This window comes from Plectropomus leopardus, chromosome 18, assembly GCF_008729295.1.
Source record: "Plectropomus leopardus isolate mb chromosome 18, YSFRI_Pleo_2.0, whole genome shotgun sequence".
Classification (NCBI taxonomy): Eukaryota; Metazoa; Chordata; class Actinopteri; order Perciformes; family Serranidae; genus Plectropomus; species Plectropomus leopardus.
Window position 1 is genome coordinate 8,327,500 of NC_056480.1, and position 21,318 is coordinate 8,348,817.

Below are 21,318 nucleotides of genomic sequence, written 5' to 3' on the forward strand. Positions count from 1 at the left end.
TTTCAATCTTCATCATCAGGTCTTTCTGTATCAGGACATTTTCACACCTTAGAGCCACTTCTTTTTGACAGAGCAGTTCCTTTAGCTCAATGGCGTGTTCCTGCTCTCTTTTTACTTTTTCCATTGATAGCTCCTTTAACTGTGCCTCAGCAGCTTCTAGCTTCTGTTGATGAAGTTTCTTGGTTGTTGATTCATTTCTTGTAAAAAACTCCCAATTCTCTAAACTGAGGTTTTCCCATTCCTCCTCCCTCTTTTTGTAGGTGTTCAGCTCTTTCTTGAGAGCCTGGATTTCATTTTTTTGAGAGTCTATTATGTTGTTTTTAAACTCAATGGTTACCTTCAAGGAACGCAATTCTTTTTCAAATTCCTCCTTGAGTATCTGCATCTTAACTTTAAGCTGTTGTACTTCATCCATATCTGTTTCAAATGTTTGTGCTGTTATGGGTTTCTTTGATAATTTGCGCAAATTAAAGTGGCAATCTACCTATTTAGTCCTGATGTGGCGAGGAATTCCTGCTATAGTATGAGCGACCAACAGCTGTCATCGCTTACAAGCTTTGAACATGTTCCACATTCTAGAATGCTCCTTTGATCATGACATCATCACATTCCGTACCTTTCATCTTTCTAACTTAGGCTCCACCCACAAGCTGATTGCATACGTGTACAAATTTCAAAAGTAAACAATTCTGTGCGTGTGTGTATGTGTGTGTGTGTGCGTGCGTGTGTGTGCGTGCGTGTAAGACTTGATTGAATGTTGAAAGAGCAAAAGAGCAGATTTATCCATTCCCATATATGTTAATAAAAGTCTAAATTGCAATGCACAAATTTAAGAAGATGATGGGACTGTATTTCACTGGACTTGTGCCTTGTGTGACCTCATGTGACAAACAAATTATTTATTTATTGATTGACTGATTGATCAAAGCCATTTATTACATATTTAGTATTTTCATTTGGCTGACATATTTGATCTAGTAGAGGATTACATTTTTTGAAACTTTATAATTTCACTTTTTTTTATTTAATTTTTTTTTTAGCTAATGTCCTTTATATACCATTACATATATTTAACAGCCAAAATTGGTAATTTCATTGCAGTTTGTGAGTAACTATCAAACACATTGTAAACTTTTTAATTGTGATATACAGTGAACCCTCGTTTATCGCGGGAGTTGCGTTCCAAAAATAACCCGCGATAGGTGAAATCCGTGAAGTAGTCAGCTTTATTTTTTACTATTATTTTAAGGGTATAGTTTTAAGGGTTAAAAAAAAGGATGTTAAAAGGGTTTTTAAAGTTTAAAAAAGCTCCTCCACACATTAACATTTAGGTTTAGAATTTAGCATTTAAAGCTGAAAACTTTCTCAAATAAACTGAGAAATGTGTTGCTATCCTGTTCAAAACATGGCTGCTGTTTTACGTTCCTAAAAAGCTGACATTGTGGAGCTATTAGGTTTTAAAGTATCTTCTTCTGGGCTGTAATGGCTCTGGTGCCGGGAGCTGACTGGTAGTGGAAGATGATGAGGGCCCGCCTCGGGCAGTCACAGCTGCCATAAATCTGACTGAGCTGACGTGGGGCTGTAATGGAGGAGATTGGTGCAATGTCAGTGTGTAGCTGGGGAAAAGAAACGCATTGAATCACAGCTCTGGGGAATACGTTTTTTTCATGTTTTACAGTGCTGAGGTGAGGAAACACCCATTTCTCTACTGTGGCTCCCACTACAGCGTGTTCTGTTTTAGCAGAGTGATGGGGGCCGAGGCAATGATGATGCAAGTGCTTAAAACATGGGTGATGTGATGAAGATGATTGGGTGAAGGAGAGAGTGGAAGATTAAAAGGAAGGAGTAATGATAATAAAGATGATGATGTTTAATGTGATGGTACTGCCGAGCTGCAAAAAAGCTCGTCAGCCTAATGCAATCTATCGTTCAGCATTTCTTTCATCTGTCTTTCTGAAAAAAATTAAGTGCACCCTTGAGGTTTACTTTCCATATTCTAAGACAAATCGGCATCCACTACACCAGTTGCTATTAGAAACCAAAACCTTTGACACATGGGCGGATCATGAGACAATGGGCCCCTGGGTACAGATATGCAAAGGACCCCCGCTCTTCTTCTGCATAGGAGCAAGACACACAGATTTTGTGGTGGTTTTGCATCTCTTGTGGTCATTTTGTGTCTCCATGTGGTTGTTTCTTGTCTTTTTATAGTTGTTTTGGGTCTCTTTGAGGTACCTTATTGACTTATTGAGGTCATTTTGTGTCACTTTGTAGTCATTTTGGATTCCCTTGTGGTTGTTTTGTGTTTCTTTGTAGTCATTCTGTATCTCTTTGTGGTCTTTTTGAAATTTTTTATCTGCTATTTTCCATCTCTTTGCAGTTTCTTGGCATGTTTGTGGATTTTTTGTGTCTCTTTGTGGGAATTTTCAGGTTGTTTCTGGTCTGGTTCTGCAGGGGTCAGCAGCTTGGCAGGCATCTCGCCCAAGTGACACATCACCCCCTCCACCTCCCGATGACAAAGTCAGCTCATATACAAGATCACTTTAGAAATATTGACATGATTTGTACAAAATGTGCAAATGTAATGTATTCAGGGTTTGCAGAAATGTACAATGCCAACATTTTCTTCTCAAGACTGGGCTGAATTTTAATGTTATTGATTAGCATATAACTCTGAGATGATGTGAAATATTCTCGGACAATAACATAGAAGCTTTAGCGTTTTTATTCTCAAACAGGAGGACTCACTGTAACAAGAGAATGGGTTTTGGGTATGACAAATAACCACTGGTACTGGTAAGCATCTTCAGTTCTGAACTGGTACTTTGCAAACTTAACCTCATAAAATAGTATAAAAAAGATAATAACATGCCCCTTTGCTTTAGGATAAAATAATAACTAATAAATAAGGTAGTAAGTCAGTTAGCTGCATGTGCTACTGGTCGCAGCTCACATTAGAAGACACTGTTTAATCCACATGCTTTTGCTCTTGTGTTTTTAGTTTTGGAAACACACTACTAATGTACAGAATATCTCTCTCTCTCTACAGCCCCATGCCAACATCAACATGTGGTAAAAATCCAAAGCTGGACAGACCTACCTTGCTTAGTCACAGTTGCTAACGTGTGATTGGACTATTGCTGTTCAGTAGGGATGTCCCAATCCGATTTCAAACAACGAATCGGGGGCAAGTCAAAACATTTTTTAAATGATCAGGATAGGGAATATTTAGCTTATTGAGCATCCTATCCTTTGTTTTATGTCAGCTGTCACACGGGTGTTTTTACTTTACTGCAGGGCGGTGTGGATGCAGCCTCCGTAACCTCTGCTCCACTCTTCCCTGTAAGGCCTGTAAGTGGCGCTGTAACGCTGCCACAGAAATACACAAAAAACAGAGAATAAGACATGGAGCATGCGCATAAAACTTGTGCAATGTAAACAAAGCACGAAGAAGAAGATGGCGGAGAATACGAATTGAGCAAGAAAGGAGACATTTGTGTGAAGCAGAAGATTTGCCGTAAAAGCCGTATCACGCTCCGTAGCTTCTGCAGCATGAATGCAACGCTGTAATCCCAATGTTGTTGTTATTAGCGGGGTTAGCGCATGTGGGTTAAGGGAGAGGTGGGGCTATGGCGTCATCGGTTCAGGAAAGATGTGTATGGATTGTAAACACAGAAACGCAAGGGTGGCGTCTACAGATTTGTTCACTCTGGGACCCGGTTTCAAAAATTAGCGTATTTGGGCTCCCAAAATGCCGGTTCTGTATGGACGAAACGTCCATATGATAAAAAACTTTAAACGGATACACCTAAACTCGTCTCCGTGTGGACATGGCCTTAAAAAAAATGTGTTTGGGACATCCCTTAAGTTCAGGGGCGGGGTTTATCTAACAGCTGATTTTTTTTATATTGAAAAATGTAAATGAGAAATGATTTTCTGTCATTTATGTACACTCAAAACTGAGAGTTAAAGGCCTCTGAGTCAAACTAGAACGACCTGTCATAATGAAATGCAGCTGACCTGAGCTTTGCTTTCAGCACAAGCTTTTACCAAACCTATCTGACTCTCTGTTGCCCAAGGATTTCTTTTTTTACCCACTTGTATTGATCTTCACTTTGTGGCTGTCTCAGCTATGCGTGCTCTTTTAAGTGTCCTGTGGAGATTCATTGAGGCATGCTTTCAATTGCTCAGCGCAATCTCGGCCTTTTCTTAATAGCCTGCAGTGCTCCTCAGCTAGGTCTTCATTAACGTGTCCTTTTCATTCTGGTTTTCATGATCGTGTGTTCGTGAGTGTGTGTGTGTGTGAATAGGTTATATAATACTATGAAAATCTTAACATAAAAAAAATGAACTAGAGAAGATACAAAAATGACATAATGTTTTTGATATCAATTCTGGACATAATCAAACAATGACCACTCCTGTCTCCTTAAAATTAATATTATTAAGGTAAATATTTATGTCTAAGTTTCATTATTCTCTCCCATTTTTTTTTTGCTCCCATTGTTTTGGGTGTCTAGGGTACAGCCTGCCTTGTTTGTGTCTTGAAAACAATGTGTGGATTTTTGGCTTGCATGGTTTACTTTTCTTTTCTTTTTTTTCTTTTATTTTTTTATGTCCTACAATATTTTCTAATATTTCCTATTCATCTTAACAAACCCTGATGGAAATAAGTTCAGGAAGTGATCCCTGCCAAAGTCTAATATTTTTTTGTTTTTGTTTTTTTTTCAAGGCATGATGAGGCTCTCATGTTGTTTACTATATTCACCACATAAGTTAAAAGTGTTAGCAGGCAAACATTTGATAATTAGTACTTAACACAAAGTACAGCTAAGGCTGATGAGAATAGAGCAGCAACAATTATTAGATTAGTTGTCAACAGCCTAAATTAATCACCAACCAATTTGATGGGCAATATTCAATTTGCATAATTAAAAATTAAATAAATAAAAATGCTCTAGTTCCTGCCTCTAAAATGTGAATATTTACTGGTCTCTTAACTTTCTTTACTCCTCTGTGCCAGTAAACTGAATATCTTTGCGTTGTGCATAAAAAAACATCATTAAAAAAAAAACAAAAAGAGGATGTCATTTTGGGGTTTCAGAAAGACTGATCAACATTTTCACCATTTTCTGACATTTTATTGACAAAACAACAAATCTTCTGAGGAAAAAATGAAAATTATTCAACAATAATCATTACTTGCAGCCCTAGTCTGGAACGATATGAGTTTATTTTTTATTTTTAGAAAATAAGGTATCGGACAAATTAAAATATTGACCTGGGATGATGCTAGCTGAAGGGATCAAGTGATTTATCCTGAGGAGATCTGTACCAAATTTCATGGCAATCCATCAAATTGTTTCTTGTTTATCTTCTCATAAAATTATAAAATAAATTATAAAATAAATATTGTGCCATAGTATATTGTACCTGTAGTGTATGGTCAACCATTGCTTTTTTGAATGAAGGTGATTGTGGCAGAGTTTCTCAGTGAATTAAACTCCACCTTAAAACAGATTTGATTCATAATATTTCGTTATATTGAGTATTACATGTTCTGAGCCAGTCCTCTACAGGCAGATGCCCTCTAAATGAGGGGCATTCACTAAAATGTTGTCAAATATAAAAGCCTTTACACCTAAATTAGGTTGACGTTGTAGTATTTCTCACAAATCTACAACAGAAGACCAGTTCTCCTTGAACTGTGTTTTGAGATGAAGAAAAAAATATCAAAAGCTGTTGAATGTACCCTGAAACACATTTGAGGTCTCTCAGCTGTCTAACCTGGCAACTGCAGACAGAAAGAGCTTTTTGTCTTTCTCTCCGAGGGAGATAAGATGAGGACAAAATGAAACTTTCATGTGCATCCACAGTGGAGAGGTTTATAGAGTTTATCCAATTGGCTCAGTGCTTCTTCAAACTGCCAAATTGTAATATTGCCTTGATGTTTCCTTTAGTATCTGTGCAACTTGTTAGTTAGCTTAGAGTAATTTACTTGATCTGCTGCCTTTTTTATAAATATAATGTTGTCATCGTCGTCATGCAACATTTCTACATACATTGTAGTGTTGTCTGTAATATCCCCATGAACATATAACAAAACATCAATATTTTGGTTTATATATTATCTGACAATAATGCTGGAGTCAAACATTCAAAATGACTGAGCACATGACTGTTTGCAGTAAAGATTTTCATAGTTATTGTCAAATGTGAGGTCTCTTGAAAAACTGGCATTTAGACATCTTAGCATTTTGTATTTTTTAAGTAGTTAAATATATTTAATATTTAAAATATTGTTTATTTGCTAGATAGGAAGACTGCAGGTAAGACCAAGGGCAGAAAAAAAATCATAAAAATCCTCTGCACTTTATTTTGAGTCATAGTAAAATCTAGTAATGACAATAAAAAAAATAATAATGATCATAATCCATATTTTTGTTTTTATTCTCTGACAAAAAATACTAGAATAAACCATCATCCAAAATTAAGACAGTAAATGACTCTTTGTAGTAATGATCAAGTAAAAATCAAGCGTGAGGTCTCTTGAGAAAATAGGATTGAGATAGCATTTCTGATTTTAATTATTTTATTAATGTTTATTTGCTATATAGGAAGACTGCATTCAAGACTAAGAGTGGAGGAAAAAATCTTTACGTCAAATAAAATATATATAAAATAAACCATCATCAAGTGTGAGATCTCCTAACAAATGTGATTTTAACTTTCATTAATATGTTAATAATACCGCAGTTTAGACCAGTTTATTAATTACTAGAAATATATAAATATAAATGCAGTAAACAGCACTCTGATATTTCTAGCATTTCCAAAATGTACCTCCTTAAAGAAAGACTTGATGTGTATAAGCCTTATGTATGACTCATCTGAGGCTTACCCTGCTGGCATATGCAGCATTTTTTTTTTTTTGGGTTACTTTTTTTGGTCTGATGATGTGTATAATAGGATTGCATTGTAATATCCGGGGGCAGGTCCAGAGTGGAGTGGGAGTGTCTGCGCTCTGCTCCCCTTCCTACCAGGAAAACGCCGGAGGAGAGCCACAGAGCCACAGAGCCACACGGCCGCGCACTGCAGAGGAGACAGCGGGATACAAACAAACTCCACCGGGGAATATGTCCGCTTTCTCCCGCACCGAGGGACGCTTCAACCACCGGGACAGCGCAGTCAATGCATACCCACTGCCTCCGCTTTAGTCCTGCAGACGCACATCGTCCTGTTTACCACTTATGCTCTGCTGAAATCTTCCCCGCTGCTGCTGCTTCTGGTCCATCCCCGTCCCCTCCTCCTCCCCTCTCTTCCTCCTCCTCCTCCTCCTCCTCCTGCTCTCCGCCGTCCCGTCGCCAGGATGGACAAGACGCTCTGCAGTCCGCATCCCGTGACCAACAAAACCAACTCATCGGACCGCGGGAACTCATCGACGAGGAAGCCCGGGAGGAGCGGGTCGCACAGCCCCGGCTCTGGCTCCCTGGGCGGCCCGGCCGGAGCAGGAGGCAGCCGGGGAGCAGCGCTGGGAAACAGCATGAATCTGCAGCAGCAGCAGCCGCGCAGGAGGCAGCTGGAAGGAGTGCTGAGCAAATACACCAACCTGATCCAAGGCTGGCAGAACAGGTAAGCAGCACACGGATGCAGAGAGAGAGGGGCGATGGGCACGATTCACTCTGTGTTCAGGTGTCAGATGGCTTCGTGTTGTTATTTGCCCCGTCCACGTTGCACTTTTACCACCACGTCACTGTGAGGGGGAGGAGGAGGGGTGAGGGGGTTCATATCAAACCCTGCACTCATGCGTTGCAGACCTGCTGATAAACTACTTTACTGCAGTGGTGTAATGCAACAAAGTAATCATACATTGTCACAGTACTTGGGTATTTGTTGGGAGTATCACTTACCTTGAGTTACACTTTACTCCACTACATTACCTCTAAGCATTTTAGTCACTTACTACAAAATAGGGAATAAAAGGAAGGAAGTAACAGATGGAGGGATGAATGAAGGAATGGGAGGGACTGAAAACTGCATTTTGTCCTCTAAATACTTTAAGTTGCAAAAAAGGCCTTTCTTCAAGAGTATTGTACGCTCCATTTTTAGGTTGGTGTAGCTACGCTGCAGAAAGATAAACTTCATAACTCTCAAAATTCAAAATGTTTGCTTTTTTACCGACATGATTTACTAGTACTTTTACCTTTAATACTTAAGTACATTTAATATGATAACATTATTTTTGATACTGAAGTACAGTAAATATCAGATACATTAAGACTTTTGAGGAATATATTTTATAAGAGGCGACTGTAACTTGTCATTTTCAGGTAAGATAGCTGTACTTTTAATCAAGTATGGCTTCTAAGGTACTTCTTCCACCGCTGCTTTACTGGCTGTTACACTGTAAAATCACAAGCTGATCTTGCTTTAAAATATCTAGGAACTTGTTCTCTCTAAGTGATAGCATCTTGAAATTAAATTAAACCAAATTGGTCGGACTTAAGTGAACAGTTTTATTTATTTAGTGTCATGACAAAAAGGATTTTGCATGTGGAGGAGGTGCAGGCATGTGCGTAACAGACCAGTTTGATGGAATTTTTTATTTATTTTGTAAGCTGGTTGAAACTTGCTGGAGAATTATTGTGATAAAATACTGTGTTGAAATCTTAAGCAACGTCAGAGCGTAAGATTTAATCTGAATACTTCACAGTTGTTTTTTCATAAGGCTTGAGGTGGATTTGTTTTGATTATTTGATTTTGTTAATTTCACTTGTTATTTTTAAGTTGACTTCACAAAATGAAGTAACTACAACAACATTTTAAGGACATACTAAGGAAAAGTAACTTAAGAATAGTTGTGTTTACTTTTCAAGGCAATCGGTTTTCTAGACTTCAAAAGTAAAATAAACTTGTGAGATTTTACAGTGTTTACAGCTAACAGACACTGGTAACTACAGGTATACCAATTTATCTAACGCAAGAGTCCTGATTGACATTGTGTTAGAAGTGTAATGATCCAACTCTACAGTATTTTCTGGTGAGGTTTAGTGTCGTTTATTTAGAGCTAAAACAGCATCTGTTTTGGTTATTGGTCAGTTGTTTGAGTAACCTTAGTACTGACAAAAACCTGTTTTTCACGCCTGAAATGTCAATGTTTCCTGCTTTTCTCAGTCATCTACAACAAACCAAAAATCTCTGGCTTTTGAACTGTTGCTCAGACAAAATGACGAATATGGAGAGCTCTGCCTGGAGATTTGGGGAATGATGATGAAGCAGTAACTCTAGAGTATATTCAGCTGATCACTAATGGGAATTGTTGGATGCTGCCCTACAGCTGTGCCTTTTCTAATGCCAAGTCACCTCATGTACGGTGATAGGATTGGTCAAAACAGACACCTGTCTCAGTATTATACATCACAGTAACCGCTGCTATTTTTGAATATTTTCATTAGATTATTGCTTTTCTTGATTGATTGTTTGATTGATTGGTCAATAAAATATCAGCAAACAGCGGCAGATGTCCAACACAAGACACACTTGACATCTACTATGTCAACTATATGCGGCCTGCCACACAATATTTGTTAATTAAGAAAGGTCACTTTGCATTTTTTCCATTCACCTCACAGAGGCAGGACAATCAAACAGTTTGTAGACATCTACTAAGTAACAGCTGAAAGTTGAGAGTATTTTTGCACAAAAATAATTAAAATGATTACTTACCAAAATAGGTTTTCTGTTAATCAGCTAATCGACTCATATTTGATGCTCTGGTTATAATATTCTTAAAGATGGGCTTTATTGTAGGGCTGTTGTATTGGATTGTTTAGGTGGCTCGAAACATTTACAAAATGCTGTGTTCACTGTATGGGCACTAATGCCTGATAGATGTTACTCATATTACCTTGTTGCTTTATCTTATTGCTTTAAACAGACATTGTGCTCGGGTCCTGTGGTTTTCTGATATTCTGCTGCTGATGAAGCACTGCAGCCGCTCTCATAATGAAGTGCAGAATATCTTAGCAACAACTGTGGAGATCACAGCGGTGCATTATTGTGTGACTCTGTACTTCATGCAGCATTTATGGGTTCACTCCCTGGCCTGTCCGATTCACTCGACTCACACACTGAGAAAGTTCCTAGGAGAAGCTGTAAGTAAGTGTTTAATTTGAAAATATGATCACTTGTTGTTGTTGTGAGCTGCACGACACATCTGGATGTGGTTTGAGTTTCTTTTAGGGGAATAGAAAGACTTTTCTTGTGAATTTTCTGCAAGCTGCTCAACTTCTGCAAATGAATTATGCAGGATTTCTGTTCTGCAGCTGTAGTGTGATTTGGGAGTGAAATTAGTTCTATTTTAACAATATGCACACAAAAATAACTGTCTCATTGTCGCTGTAGCGGTGCTGCAGGGAAGAGGGAAGCTTAGACTGTGATCTGGGCTGGAAGCCAGTTTATATGTGAAAGAGGGGTGAGGTAGGAAGGCGGAGGTGGAGAGAAGGAATGGCTGCTCCCTGCTCTCCCATTAAACTGACGGGCAGATGATGCATTGAATTGCATCCTGATGTGCACCCACAGGAATAATACCTGCATATAGGCTTCATCACACATACATGTTCATCTCAGAGAGGCGATATCAATCAAAAGAAATCTAAATTGTGTTTGTCGTTCATGTGGGATTTGTTCTCTGTCACTTACAAACACTTGAATGCACGCGCACATATGCACACAAACATCGCAGTATGAGCAGGATGTAAGCTGAGTTGTTATCAGGAAGAACATGAAAGGATCGGTTTGTTCTTTGGGGTGATGGCACCTGTGCCGTTTCAAATTTGAAGTGCCTGAAGGTGAAGGTGTACCTTTCACAGAGAGATTCGAGTGTGTAGACGCAGAGAGCGAGTGCTGACTAAAACATCTGGAAAATTTAGCTTCCTTTTGAAGGAATCCAAAAGGTTAACAAATAACTGCTCGTATTTTTCTTCATTCGGGTTGTTTCAAACGCAGCACCTAGATAGGATGTGATCAGTCAAAGCCTGATGTATATTTGGTACCTGAGATTAAAATGAGTTATCCCTTTGTAAGTGCGCTGAGGTGATTCCTGGAGTTGTGTTGTATGAGGCTGTTATGTCACTGACATGTCCAGAAAAGCAGAAAAAAGTCATTTTCTTGTGGAAAAAAAAGTCCATTTGGAGGAAAATGTTGCATGACGGCCATGAGTGTATATTTCAGATATACAGGAGATTGCATCTCGTTGTCAGTAATGTTGTTTCCAAAACTGTAATTTGCACAACAGCTGGTAATATACTGTAAATGGAACTGCTTTGGGTCAGTAGTCATTTTTCTGCAAGACTATTTGAATTTTCCGTTGTCTTTGAGACTAGAAGTAAAGCACAGTTTTACTCCAGAGTCATAAAAGTAAGTTTTAGATACGGATGTCTCCTTTAGGTTTACAATAATCTGTAAGAACGAAAGGCACAATCAAAAATTTCAATTGTGTAAATATTCAAAATTTTCCACACAACCTCTTATCAGCGCATAATGTATAATGTAGCGTTGGGCATAGAGTGTGTTTTTGAAGTAGTTGTAGTTTTTGAAAGAATTTAGTTCCAAATGCAAAATAAGCACTTTGTGTTTCTCAACTTAATAAAAAGAAATATGGGCTCTTTAAAAAAGAGTGCCGCCCACGAGCTCACCTGGTGTAGCAGCCTCCCCATGTACAAAGGCTGTGTCCTCGCCACAGTGGCCGCAGGTTCGATTATTACCTTTGCTGTATGTCATTTCCTTTCTCTTCCCACTGAAAAAAATTATAAAAGCAAAAAAAAAAAAATCATTTGAAAAAGTAGATGTAAACAAACCAGATAATTAAGTTAGTCTGTTAGGTATTGAAAGCAGGTTCTATATCCTTCAACTTTTACATTTTACATTTGTTTGTAGATTGTGAAAAAACACTGTTTTCCATTCGTCCCTGTGCTCATGAGTGCTTTTTCTAACACATAAGATACTTTAACAAATGTATGAGCTTTTTCCTGGAGGTGTACAGAAATGTGAAGAAGTTTTTTTTTGAAAAGAAGCTTTTTGCAGCTGGTTTTAACTTGTTTTAGGAGTTTTTTTCTTAATCCATTAGAGGAAGAGGAGACGATGGATTCTCAGGTTGGGCTGTTGAGTTAATATCTCTAAGTGCCTTCTGCATTTATCTATAGCAACATGTGAAGGAGGAGAGGCAGTGTACTGCTGGAGACGGGTTGTGTTGGAGTAATTACAGTCGTCCGTCACGTTCCAGTATTTATCAGGCGGAGAAACACATTGTGTGTGTTTGGCAGGTGGTGTCGTGGTGGGCAGCAGACCTGAGTGGAGCTAATTCTGCCACTGTGTGGGTGGCCATGTGTCAGTGTGAAGTGCTGTTATGTTGTGTAGGTGCTGTGTGTGTGTGTGTGTGTGTGTGTGTGTGTGTGTGTGTGTGCGTGTGTGCGCGCGCCTGCATGTCGGAGACAATGTGCCAGGTTGCCATTTTTTGTTTAACTCACATACATAATGTACTTGTGAGGACCCCCATTAACATGGTGCGTTCCATGTTTGTTGCTTTTGTTGCCTTTTATAGATTGTCGTTCATAGTTCAAAGGTTTTTACGGTGATCATTGTGCTCAACAAGTTAACTGCAGCTTGAATTGTAGTGTGAAGTGTCGATTATATTCTGTGCAACATGAGTAAATCATCTCTCAAAGCTTTGTGTGACAGTAGGCAATACTATTTTTTTTTTTTTTTAAAAGTGATGCAGTGGTGGACCAAGAAGTAATTTTTTTTAGAATTCATCCAACTTTATTTTTATTTCAGTTTAAAAAAAAAAAAAAAAAAAGATTTTTAAAAATTAAGCTAAATAGTCTATAAGAATGAATTAAATTGCAATGTAGATAAAAGCAATAAATAACTAGAAAAGGGCACTCAGTAGAGTAGAGCAGATCTTGTCCAGGCGGTCCCCTGGACTTATCACAGCCACAGTCTTTGTAATTCTGGCAGACGCATTTCACAAGCTCCTAGAAGCTAAGAAAAATATGCACTTTCTACTGCATACTAACTTGCGCTACTAATATCAAAGAATCAATGACTAAATCCACAAAATCTGCACGTCTACAGAATAGTAAAGCCAAAAACTCTCACTCTGAAATGCTCGTGGTGTGGTATAACGTTGTGCAACAGATGTTATAAAACATCGTTACAGCCAAAAGGTGGTGCAGCTGACTGACGTTTTATTTTTTAACTTTTCTTTAATTTTGGTTGTCGTGAAGTTTGTCTTAAAAGAAGTCTTAAAAAGTCTTAAATCCTTCCTCATTTGAGTTGTAGGAACCCTGCGTGGCAGAGATAACCAGGGAAATAAACAAATAATGCTTATTATTACGAACTTAGAACATTTTTAAAGGATTTTAGGCAAACACACACTTTCACTCACATTTTATATACACACACTTGACACATGTTTAAGTTGTATGCTGATTGCATAATATCTCTGTCGAGCCTTGGGTCTTTTATAAATACAAAGATGGTCGCGTGTCAGATAACATTCACACATTGGCGCTTTTGTGACCGTAACATAGATCAGTGTACTCTGCAGGACCTAAAGCGTGTGTGTACGTGTGTGTGTTTGATTAGGATCAAGTGCTCATGCTTAGTGTGTGATAACGCAGGAGATATTGCTCTGTGGTTGCTTTATAATCAGGTTTTCATCTCCTCAGCGTGATGAGTGTTTGTGCATCATATGTAGGTATTCCAACATTTGCATGCAGATCACAGAGTGCTAAACATTCAGAGCTCTCTCAGTCTCCGTTTCCTGATATCTCGCTGTACCATTTTGGATCTAAGAGGATTGCTACATGTGTAGATTCTAAATTTATGTCCTCCTAAGCGGTCAGCAGGGCGGGGAGTACATCGAGAGGGATGAATCATTTCTTTGCAGATGTGCTCACTGGAAAAGGAGCGCTGGTGTGTTTCTTTGATCAAAGCTGTGAGTCGGGGTAATGCGGCTCTGGTGGGTGTTTCTGTGGCAGAGGAGAGGAAGAAAAACTTGGTTTTCTTTTGCGGCCCTAATTTAGATTTTTTTAAATTTTATTTGAGGTGGTTCAAAATTTTTTGTATGGTGGTTGGATGGTGCAAAATAATTGTTTCTTTTCAGGAGTTGACAAAATCATCTCAACTCAAGGTCGTCTTACTCATTTGTTCTGAGCTTTCAATTGCACAACACTATTCTCATCATCATGTGGCGTTTGCTCAGTTGCCATGGAAACGTAAATGTTTAAACATTGAACTTTTAACATGGCAGACACGTTGACATCTGAGCCAACTCAGTTTGCTTATGAAGACCATGTGAAAGGGTTGAAAGCTCCATAGCACAGGAGTAAGTGGGCCTTACTTGGGCTTTTTCAACTGCTGTTTGCAAGGGCTGGATTCAGGGATGTCACTTTTGGTTAATTTTTGCTTTCAATGGCTGGACATCCATTTACCGCTAACTGAACTATTCTGGGAAACATAAACTCGACGATGGGAGTTAGCTGGCAGGGGATTACTGATGGTGAGACCGTCCTGGATGGCGTTGCTGTGGAAACATTGTGCCCATCCCCAGGTCACCTGGGCGAGTAAGCAGCTTCATTTTGGAGCTGCAAAACCCCTTTAGCGTTGTTATCTATGTTAGCAATGCTAGCTGTGCTGAAACTACTAGCTGTGCTAACAAAGCTTACAGTGATAACTTAAAGGGGGTTTTGGTTCAAAGTTAAGCGGCCTACAGAGTTATCCTTTGGTCCTCCTGGGCGAAGATGAGAGGGAATCCAACCATATTGTTGGATAGAGACAGTGTTGCTAGCAGTGGTCGCCAAATGAGCAGCACCTCCATCTCTCACCAGACCCAGTTGGTGCGTGGTGTGGTAAACTGAAGAGTAGTCAAATTAAACTAAAGACCAACATGTGTCGCTGAAATTAACTTTCAGGCTCAACTTTAGTGATATTTTTGTGGTAATATAGAATAAAATCTCTGCACCAAGAAATTTCACTCGGCTAGTTTTTACCTTAATTTTCCGGTTGACTCTCTCTCGTCAGGCCCCCTAGGAATCGCTGTCCTAATTTGTCTGTTAAAGTGATGCCTTTTTGTCATTTAGACAGATGTTTTGTGTGTTAATATTCCTTAAACTTATACCTGTATATCGCGGTTAGAAGTGAAACCACTGTATGGTCAGCAAAATAATTTTAAGGGGGTGTTAAATTACTCCTTGATGACCGTTGTGAATTCAAGTGTACAGTGAACCCAGTGATCTGATCAGTCTGGCAATATTTAATTCACTCTTGTGTCATGTTGAAAGTGTTAAAGAAATGTTGACAGCTCATGTGAAATGAGCAGCTGGTGAAAAGTTGAGCATCTTCTTTGTTTTGGAGCATTTCTGCCACCAAAATCATTTGCTGCAGCTTTAATATACTCCCATGACAGTATGTGATAATATTGGCTTTACATGAGCCCTCTGACACTACAACACTACACATTTCATTACTGAACAAGTATAACTCACATTTCCTGCCAATAATGCGGGTGATTTACTGCCTTCCTCCCGGTCAGATGCTCCCTTTGAGCGTTTTTAAGAATTAACTGCCTAAAGAGCAGAGAGGAGATGCAAATTCTGCTGACAGGCTGTTTCCTGTATTAGGAAACGGCAGTGTTTCTGTTGATGGGGATAGATGTGCTTGACTAAGCTCTTTTAACAATGATGTTATTGTTACTGTGGCGATTTATTTGAATGACATCAGCAAAAAAAGAGAAAAAAATATCAGTATTGGAAAGTTTTTTGTTTTTACAGATGTCTATTCATGATTATTTGAGTGATATTATTTCAGACCTAGTGGTTTTTGATGAAAAGTCAGGAAAGCAACTGACATTAAATTTAGGTTTCTCCATGCAGGAAAAAGCACCTTTCTCTAGCCAAGATTTTGAAATCATAATATGTTGTGTAACAAGTGCAGTAACGCTGCTGCAAATGTTCTGTCGGTGTTGTCCGATCATTATCTTTCATTTGGCCCAGTTTGCTGCAGCATCGTGCTTCCAAAGGTGAAAAGCTTACAGCGGGTTGGACATTATCAACACCGCTGTGACACGAGAGGCTGAATGTAAAGCCCAGGGTTTGTTATCCAGCTCCATCCATCATGTTAAAGGTCTGCATTGTGGTTTAGCTGCAAAGGCATGACACGCCTCGAGGGGTCACCAGTAAAAGCCTCCACTCTGCTGACTGAACAGGGATAAGACTTCATATACAGTAACCGTGTGTGTGTGTGTGTGTGAGTGAAAGAGACGGCAGGATAAAAACTGATGCAGGCAGATCACTCCCCGGTTGGCTGTGGTCGACATAAATCACCAGCTTTCCTGATGTAAGGGGGGCAAGGCCGCAGGAGGGGATCAATTTTCAGAGAGCAGTATTCACTGCATCCTCTCAGGAGAACTCTGGAGGGTTCATGGGAAAATGCCTGATGCGAAGGATGCAGTTTCAGAGTTTTATCCTTTCATCGTTTGCATAATTGGAGACTGAAGCCATTCATGATGTGGTTTTTAATCACAAATAACAATTGTTTGATATTTTTTGTTGAAACAATTAGCTGAATTATCATTTAGTAAATAATCTGGTCTTTAATCAAGCAAACATTCACTGGCTTAAGCATCTTAAATGTACAAATTTGCTGCTTTTCTCCGTTTTATATAACTGCAGATTTAATATATTTGTGCTCTGCAATGTAGGTTGAACAAAACAAGCAATTTCAAGATGTCACCCTGGGCTCTGGGAACTTGAGAAAGACACTTTTCAGTTGTCTGACAGTTTTATTTGATGACTAAATGATAAATGGAGAACAAGACAAACAGTCTGCAGTGATGTTAGGAGCTTTTTGGCGCTGTACATGACATAGCTAACGTGCTGATGTTTGGCACATATGAAGTTGACCATGTCCACTGTCTTAGTTTGTGTTTGGTATAAGGACTGAATATTCAACTTTTTTAGTATTTGTTCGTTGGGTAGGTATTAGGTTTTTCTTAATTTGGGGATTTGGACACTTTTATTTTTTTTGAGAGAATACAATTAAGAAATTACTCAGTTTCATTTGGGCACATTTCCGGCTTTTATTTGTTTGATATTATAACCAGTATAAAGTTATAAAATCAGACTGATTGTCAAACAAAACAAACAATTTGAAGACTTTTGGATTTAGGAAAGTGTGATCCACATTTGTCACAATTATCTTATATTTTTTTCAGGGACTAAAGATAATATCTGGCAGGCAAATTGAAAATAAATGTATATGTATATGTTTGACTTTGACCATGTGCAAATAAGTCTGTTGATGTATTATTGCAGTTGAAAGGAAGTGGAAGTGGTATGTGTGCAGCCACAGCACGAAAGACTGAAGTGAACTTTATCTAAAATCTGTGAGACACCTATCAAAAATCAACACCTGTGGGACTCTGGAGTGGGCAGGTGATGACTTCAATCATCACACACAGCCCTGTTGTGACTTCAGGACGAAAAAGCAACAGCTGTGCCAGTGCCGTGAGCTGTGATCTTGGTAAAAGCCTGATCAATACTGCAGCTCCTGTAATCACGGATGGAAAGAGAACATTGATTGTGAACATGGAAAATCTCAGGGAGAAGAGGGCGATACGCGGAGCAAGAGACAGCACAAAGACAACTGCTGATACCTCAGGACGCTGCACACAAACATGGAAAGGTCAGCCAAAGCCACCCAGTGCTGCTCTGGCTTGTGTTGAACCGCAGAACCAGAAACAGAGCGGAGCAGACAGGCCGGTTCTCTGAATGTCACACACAGTCCTCTCCGGCCACAGGAAATGAAACGTGTCCACGTCTCTTATGTGTCTGTCTGGCTTTGAATCTCCCAGCTGTGGATGAGCGAAGCAGAGATTCAATTATGCTGTGATTGAATGTGATTCATTAATCACAAAGGGGGAAAAATATGGGGTTTAATTTCCACGCCTCGAGCTGTGGCTTCTGCTCGAGATGACCGCGCTAATCGCTACCTTGAGTAATTTGGAACTGAGCTGCCGACTGGTGAAAGCAGGCCTTAATGTGCACGGAGGGGTATTTTTAACGAATCTTGCGTGAAGAGAGCTGTGGTAAATAATATCCTGCAGGCGTTGTTGCATGGGAGGTGAGAAATTTAAGGTTGCTGTGTGTTTTTACAGCGTCTCTCTTTTACCTCATCTGACCCTCATTCATAGCCCTTCTCACTTCTTGCACACACTCTGAAGAAGTTTGTGCAGCAGGAATAAAAAAAAAAAAAAGAGTTCAACCAGTAAACAAGCTGCGATAATGAGAGCATAAAACAAAATGATGATAACACTGCTTCTTCTATTCCTTTTTCTCTCTGCTCCATTACTTTCTTAACTCCCTGTCTTTGTTTTCCTTCCCTTGCAGGTACTTTGTGTTGGATCCAGAGTTGGGACAGCTGCAGTACTTTGTCAACGAGCAGGGGAAGAGCCAGAAGCCCCGCGGGTCCCTGCCCCTGATCGGTGCCTCGGTGACCCCGAGCGACGAGGCTCCGCATATGTTCGTTGTAAACTCTGTCAATGGGGAGCTGTACAAACTCAGAGGTATGACCTCATGCTGGCCTCACGCTGCCCGAATATGGCAAAGTACAAACACTGAGCGGAGTGAGTGTGTTTTACATCGGGGTCACATGGAGTGCAGTGTGTACATACTGTGTGCATGTTATGAATAAACTTTTCCCGTCCAGTATTTGTAAATGTACTGGAGAGCTGGTTATGGAAAGCAATTGATAGAATTACAGCTTCACTGTAAGATGTTCTAATTAATTTTTTTAAGTTGATTGAGGGGTCAGATAACCACATGTAGTGTCCTTTAGCTCGTTGTTTTGGTTTTTAACTGCCTGCAACTTCACTATTTTAATTTCCTTTCACTGCTCTCATTAGCTTGTATTACACAGAGATCTCATTATTCTTTCGTGATGAAGACTGCTTTTTGCTGGCTGAGTTTTTAGATTTTAGTTCTGGAAGGACAAGAGGCATGATGTGAAACTCCATATTCACTCTGGACACAGAAGCGCCCTCTGCTCTTTTCTAATGATTCGGAGAACTCTGTCTCCGTTTGCGTGTTTGCGTGTCTGCTGGTCTCTCACATCAGACAAATATTTGGAGGCATGAGATGCACATTTTGTCATTTATCATAATCAGATCATTTTTATCGTCGCTGCTGTCTGGCGCAAACTTTCTCTCTCCAAAATTGCTATTTGTCAGGAATTAGAAAAACAGTTTTTAAAAGGATCCAGTGGAGATAGGTTTAGTCACAAGCTTTTTAAATACATTTCATTGGTTTAGAAATGGTAAAACCCACTGACAGACAAAGAGGGGAACCAATGGAATTAATTTATTAAAAAAAAAAAGAAAATAGTGAAATGTGGAGAAGGTTTGTGCCTGACAATGACGATATCTATAATAGCCTTTATATTGTTCATAATAGATAATCGTGTGTGTATTCTTGACAAATTCGCTCATGAAAGAAGTAGCCCAAACGCCGAAACTATCAGCACGTCCTGTCTGAACAGCACACTTAGATAACATGGATACTGGAAGGAAGTGGTCTCTAGATTGGCGATTTTCTAAACAATAACAATGGCATAACATGGCAAAAACAATAATATCCTGTCTCTCTTATATGGAGGTTGATCTCGTCTTCTGCTCGAAATGTAAGGAGCTCCTTCGACGTTAATTTCTCCACAACTTACAGACATTTTCAATTGCTGTTCTTCTTCTCTGAATCAGCTTCAAACTTCTGCTCGCTGCGTGTTACATCTCCTGATAGTGGATTGCACACATAACATGTCGTCAAAACATCACACTTGTCAACATTAATACGGCTCTGCCACTACTTCCACTGCCGGCTCAAAGGTGGAATAACTCTGCACCCCCATTCAGTGTTTGTACCTTTTATGGAAAAAAATGGCGAATCCTGCATAGTGTACCTTTAAAGCTCTAGGGAAGTTTTGCAAGTTGCACTGAAAAACTTTGGGTTGTGGGCTGTGATGGGCATTTTTTTTTTTTTTTTTTTGACAAAATGTTTAAATACTTACTTTATTCCGGTCATTACACTTGCGTACAATGGAAACGCCTCCCACATATATGTGCAGTTTTGTGAAAAACATTGTATACTGAGTTGAAAGAAGAAGTGCTTGGCCGAAGCATTAAATCTACACCAAAGTGAAATATCACTTTAAGACTTATTGTTAGCAGACACAGAGCCTGCAGCCGGTCACTGTGCTGAGGGCCTTTTGCTTTCAGTGACCTGTATCCACTCAGGCGAGAGAAACTCCTTTTTATTGTTGCTCCACTTGAGCCGCTGGAATGTCCCCTCACACTCTCGAGGGGGAGGATATCAGAATAACTTGGCCTATATTCCCTGAATAACTCAGTGATCCATGTGTATTGAGCTAAGAGGAAACAATGATCCAACAGAGGAGAAAAAGTTGGGCAGAGTATCTCGCAGGCAGAGGTATTTCCATTCCCGACGCCTCAGTGAGAGTTGAGAACTATCAAGAAAGTCATTAAGCGAGAAAAGCAGTTTTTTGATACAGCTCAGCTAAACACACACAAGGCCTAGTATGACCCTTTTTTTCCCAATATTCTTGCTCTGAAAATAACCACAGTTGAATATCAGCATTTGTACTCAAAAGCCTCAATTTGCTCAAACAGCAGGGTACAAAGAGGCTCTCGTGTGCCTCCTCAACAGTCGGTGATTAAGATTAGCCCGTACGCTTCAGATCTGGTATTGGTTACCATGGGAGTCCCTGAGAGCTCACCTCGAGGGTGGACAAAGAGTAGCTTCAAGGTTCAGTCTGGAGTCGTTTAACAGCTTTTTTAAGCTGCATATCATTTCATCGATGGTCTGTGTCCAAAGCTTTAAAGGCCGACTTTATTCTCTGGTTGATACCTTTATTCTTAAATAAAGATTTCCTTGTCGCCAGCTGGTGTAAGAAGATACTGGATACGCAGAATCTATAGCTACACTTGAGGCAAGGGCCTCTAAAAGGCTGAACTGTCCTATTACTGTCCAACTACCTCAATCAAGCTTGGAAAAGCTACAAATTGATCAAAATATTGTAAATGTCAGATTTTGTCTCCAACTTCACTGCATTTTCTGGTTCGTTTATGATTGGTAGCATATACTTGCCATTACCCAATTCTGCCTGCCTCCTAGCCCAGACCTCAGGACTGCAATGGAAATAATTTGTGGGAATTTATTTTGATATCCTGATGAAATTTACTGTACA

The 21,318-nt window shown here is 39.4% G+C and overlaps 1 protein-coding gene across 1 annotated transcript in view; it reads left to right on the forward strand.

Annotated features, from left to right (window-relative positions):
- Positions 1 to 6,928: 6,928 nt before the first annotated feature.
- LOC121957710 (oxysterol-binding protein-related protein 10) overlaps positions 6,929 to 21,318 on the forward strand; it is an 82,577-nt gene continuing 68,187 nt past the window's right edge. Inside the window, exons 1-2 of the mRNA XM_042506451.1 lie at positions 6,929 to 7,632; positions 18,450 to 18,625. Coding sequence (XP_042362385.1) covers positions 7,370 to 7,632; positions 18,450 to 18,625 — 439 coding nt within the window. The 5' untranslated portion in view covers positions 6,929 to 7,369. The remainder of the gene's footprint in view (positions 7,633 to 18,449; positions 18,626 to 21,318) is intronic.